Here is a 4785-nt window from a genome sequence, read left to right on the forward strand (position 1 = left end):
TTTTTTTTTGAGACAGAGCCTAAGCTGTCCCCCTGGGTAGAGTGCTGTTGCATCACAGCTCACAGCAACCTCTAACTCCTGGGCTCAAGCAAGTCTCCTGCTTCCGCCTCCCAAGTAGCTGGGACTACAGGCGCCGGCTACAACGCCTGGCTATTTTTTTGTTGTTGTTGTTGCAGCCATCATTGTGGTTTGGAGGGCCCAAGCTGGATTCGAACCTGCCACCTTAGGTGTACATGGCTGGCACCTTAGCCACTTGAGCCACAGGCGCCGAGCCCCGGCAGGCAAATTCTAAAATGTACAACCTTATTCTTCTGAGGTGAAGTCCTTCCTTCCCTTTCCCTGTATTCTTACCTGCAGCAGATACTACAATATCTGCAAGAATTGTATGTTTCTTCAACTGCTCTTTGGGAGTGTATCGGTGGCATATCGTAACAGTGGCATCACCTATGAAAAAAAAAGCAGATATCATGATTTCTGAATCAAAGCTGGAACTGGATTAGGTCTTAACTAGTCTAGTCATGGTAGAAATTCAACATCTCTGAAAAATAATTGACTTAATACTTATGTCATATTTTCTGGATAGCTAATTGTCATTTACATTTTATTTTTTATTTTTATTTTTTTTGCACTTTTTGGCCGGGGCTGGGCTTGAACCCACCACCCCCAGTATTTCGGGCTGGTGCCCTACTTGAGCCACAGGTGCCTCCCTGTCATTTACATTTTAAAATACATAATTTTGGGCCGCACCTGTGGCACAGTGGGTAGGGCACCGACCCCATAAACTGAGAGTGGCAGGTTCAAACCTGGGCCCAGTCAAACTGCAACAAAAAAATAGCCAGGTGTTGTGGCAGGTGCCTATAATACCAGCTACTCGGGAGGTTGAGGCAAGAGAATCACCTAAACCTAGGAGTTAGAGGTTCTGTGAGCTACGCGACGCCACAGTACTCTACTGAAGGTGATAAAGTGAGACTCTGTCTCTATAAAATAAACAAATAAATAAAATAAATATACAATTTCTTGTAGCTCTTACCATTGGTTCTAGCTCTACTATTTGTAGCCATATATGTGTAACTAAGTTTATTCCTTATCCAATTTAACTTTAATTTAGTCTTAAGAATTTTACCTTCTCTAAGGAAAATGTCACTAAAATTACTCAAGGCTTGATTCTTTTTTCCCCTAACTCTTGTAAGTTGACCACCCAAGGGACTGTAACAAACTGGTCAACATACAGAGGTTGTCATGACAAGGAAGTAGGATCACTCTATATTGAGTACACATACACATCTAGCCTATGAAAATTAGATCAACTTAAGAAGGTGGTTAATGTAAGGAGGTGGTCAACTATGTTGAAAGAGCAAAAAATACAGTTTTGCCATTACTAAATATTTCTGATACAATTATGTAAGATCATTACCACAGTAATCAACATGATAACTAATTTATAAGGCCTTTTCTCAGACAAATTGATAAAACTTGATACATTACAGACATATCAATTTAATGCTTTACAATGGTCTCAGATCTTTTGCACCAAATGTCACAGGGCAGGATACTATCTTTGAATAAGAACTGCGACTTAGCTCCAACTATCAAATCCATAACTGAAAATTTCTAATTACCTATAACCATGCTTATATTCAAATCTTTATTTCTGAAGCTAGTTCCATAATGAATGAGTAATAAAGAAACTCTGGTGACACTGAGTACAGCTTCTTCACAAAGGTTACTCCCTAAATACCTGTTAACAAAATTACAACAAATACAAAATGTAACAAAGTTAATACTTCCAAACATCCATAGGATGGCCTCTCCATGGTTCTCACATATAGAAGAGGATGCTGCTTTGAAAGCAATTTCCTTACCTCCAGGACGTTCATGTGCCCCATCTGTGTGTAGTAACATTGCAATCGGCATCCCAACATTTTTTGACCTTCCAGCCACAACCACATTCTTCCCTAGGGTTGGAATACCTATAAAAAAGTGTGTATATTTGCATTAAAGGTAGTGCCAGTCCGTTTTAGGATTAGCAACAAGGAAAAGGAAATCAGATGGCCTAGAATACAAATCCAATTTTGACAATGAAGTCACTAAGCTTCATCAGTCAATTGGAGCTATCACTTGCTACAGACAGTGAGGGCTAAAAGAAAATAGGAGAAAGCACTCTGTACGCTACAAAATGTTATATGAATGTGCACGACCCCTATTCAGTCTTAAGTTTCCTTCACTGAGGCTTCTGGATTAAAGAGCAAAAAAACCATAGGCAACTGTCAAGAAAGGCAATCTCTGGGGAATAAGACAGAATTTTTACATTTTCAAGTACCACTAGTATAATACTAACAGACATACACAAATCTGGAATGTACCTACCAGTTCGCTTAATTATTTCCCACACACCCCATGGGGTAGCCGGTAACATGGAATACTGGTCCAAACACATTCGGCCTACATTGATCACATGAAAGCCATCAACATCCTTGTCTGGAGAAACAGCATTACAGATCTTTCTCTCATCAATGTGCTCTGAAGAAGAAACAAGCATGGTGGTCTGAAAGCACTGTTGCATAATGAGCACTACTTAACTCCAGACTATCTGGAGTTTATGATTATATGATTTACTTCATCTACACAGAAGGAAGTTCCATCAAGCAAAGCTAAATGCCAACATTAAAGCCAATATCCTCTTACACAGCGGCTTCCCCCAGTGACCTTTGCATCAAGGTCTCAATGCTAGGGCAGTGCCTGTGGCTCAGTGAGTAGGGCACTAGTCCCATATACCGAGGGTGGTGGGTTCAAACCCAGCCCCCACCAAACTGCAACAAAAAAAATAGCCTGGCGTTGTGGCAGGCGCCTGTAGTCCCAGCTACTTGGGAGGCTGAGGCAAGAGAATCACCTAAGCCCAAGAGCTGGAGGTTACTGTGAGCTGTGATGTCACAGCACTCTACTGAGGGCAACAAAGTGAGACTCTGTCTCAAAAAATAAATAAAAAACCAAAAAAAACAAGATCTCAATGCTAAATCAGGGGGTAATTGGTATTTTGAGTAGCTATGTCTCATGTTTAATTAAATATTCACTCTTTTGAGTTTACCTTGTCTTTAAGTCAAATTTGCATGAGGGGCCAGTCATAATAAGCAACAAGGCCTTTCTATTCCTCAGAAATCATTTTAAATGGCAGAGTCCAAAACTCACCTGGGAGAGGCAGCTGAACAAGGAGGCCATCTACATTATCATCATTATTCAGCTTATTAATTAAATTCAATAATTCTTCCTCTGAAATTGTTGCTGGTTTCACAATTGTCTCACTGTTGATTCCTATTATAAGATAATTTTGAGATTAAAAAAAATATTGAGGCATTTGATGAGCACTGCTGTTGCCTGCCATGTCCTGCTATCACACAAGTTTTTTATCATCCCATCTACTCTACTTGGGAGAACCTGAGTCAGTTCAAAAGGAACCTAAAGTCACCTCACAAATGTATACACTAGAGAGTACTAGCTAAATACTTCCTATACCTTTATTCTATACAATTCTCATTAATCCAGAGAGATTGAAAAATAATCCACTAGTGATGTAGCCGAGCTTTCAAGTCCTTATTCTTGACATGACACCATGCTACTTCCAACTGTCTCAAAATATAATGGCATACTATTTTCTAGGGTTTTCTAATGGTTTTCAGTTTAAATGGCAGAAGGCCTCAATCCTCACTGGTAAAAAAAAAAGTGCATACCAAGGCTTCGGGGGCCAATGACTCCACCCAAACAAATAATGGATTTCACAGCCCATCAGAAGGAAAAGGAACCTGATGCTCAGACCACTGACCCACTAGGGACAGGCAGAGGCATATCTGAGTCCACCCTGGGACCTAGAACACATACCTCTCATCACCCAGACCTGAACAGCTTCTAAACCGCATGACTGTCTTTGGAATCAATTGACAAAGAACTCAAAAGCCATTCCCAGATGTCAAAGTCATTTCCTTCAAATCTATGACTGTGTTCTTGACCCCGTCACTGAGGTCTCCTAATACCATTATTACTCAATTGTTCCCCTGCTGCTTCAAACTGCCAACGCCCAAACACCTCAGACTGAGACTCATTATTGCTCAAGGAAAGCAAATGTAAAACGGAGTCAAGGTCACCTGTTGAATGTTAAAAGACTAAGAACAGAATTTAGTTTATATTCCAGAAAACGCAGAGAATGCCAACCATGTTCCTCCTGTCCTAGTCTATAAAACTCCCTGATAGACACAGCCTGATTTCCTTATGATGAAGTTTTGGATACAGTTCAGTCATATCAGCCTCCTCTCCTTGGGTTTTCTGATTAGAAAAAGGAATCATAAATTGCAACAGAGTTTGTCTCACATAAATCTCAATTTAATAGCAGTTGGAGTTTGAGAGTGACACATACCCACGGCTGCAGCTGCTCTGGTTTTGTTGAGGACATAGGAGTGACTTGCAGGATTCTCTCCAACCAGAATCACGCTTAGGTAGGGTCGTTTGTTGCCAGAGGCCACCCACTCTTCCACCTCCTGCTGCACTTCCTGCTTGATCTGCTGGGCCAGTTTCCTTCCAGATATGACCACAGCTTCATGTCTGCAGAGAGCAACAGAGTTACAAAACCGAAAAGCTTGAATTTTCATAAAAAACAAACCTCAGGGGCGGCACCTATGGTTCAGTGAGGAGGGCACCAGCCCCATATACAAAGGGTGGCGGGTTCAAACCCGGCCCTGGCCAATCCGCAACAAAAAGAAATAGCTGGCTCGGCACCTGTGGCTCAAGTGGCTAAGG

At 41.3% G+C, this 4785-nt stretch overlaps 1 protein-coding gene across 1 annotated transcript in view; it reads right to left on the reverse strand.

Moving 5' to 3' along the window:
- MTHFD2 (methylenetetrahydrofolate dehydrogenase (NADP+ dependent) 2, methenyltetrahydrofolate cyclohydrolase) overlaps nt 1-4785 on the reverse strand; it is a 14818-nt gene that overhangs the window by 3050 nt on the left and 6983 nt on the right. The window contains exons 2-6 of the mRNA XM_003793387.2: nt 4406-4590; nt 3187-3309; nt 2368-2520; nt 1863-1970; nt 352-444 (exon numbers count right to left, since the gene is read on the reverse strand). Coding sequence (XP_003793435.1) covers nt 352-444; nt 1863-1970; nt 2368-2520; nt 3187-3309; nt 4406-4590 — 662 coding nt within the window. The remainder of the gene's footprint in view (nt 1-351; nt 445-1862; nt 1971-2367; nt 2521-3186; nt 3310-4405; nt 4591-4785) is intronic.

Source organism: Otolemur garnettii, unplaced genomic scaffold (genome assembly GCF_000181295.1).
Source record: "Otolemur garnettii isolate 467f Iridium unplaced genomic scaffold, OtoGar3 scaffold00068, whole genome shotgun sequence".
NCBI lineage: Eukaryota > Metazoa > Chordata > Mammalia > Primates > Galagidae > Otolemur > Otolemur garnettii.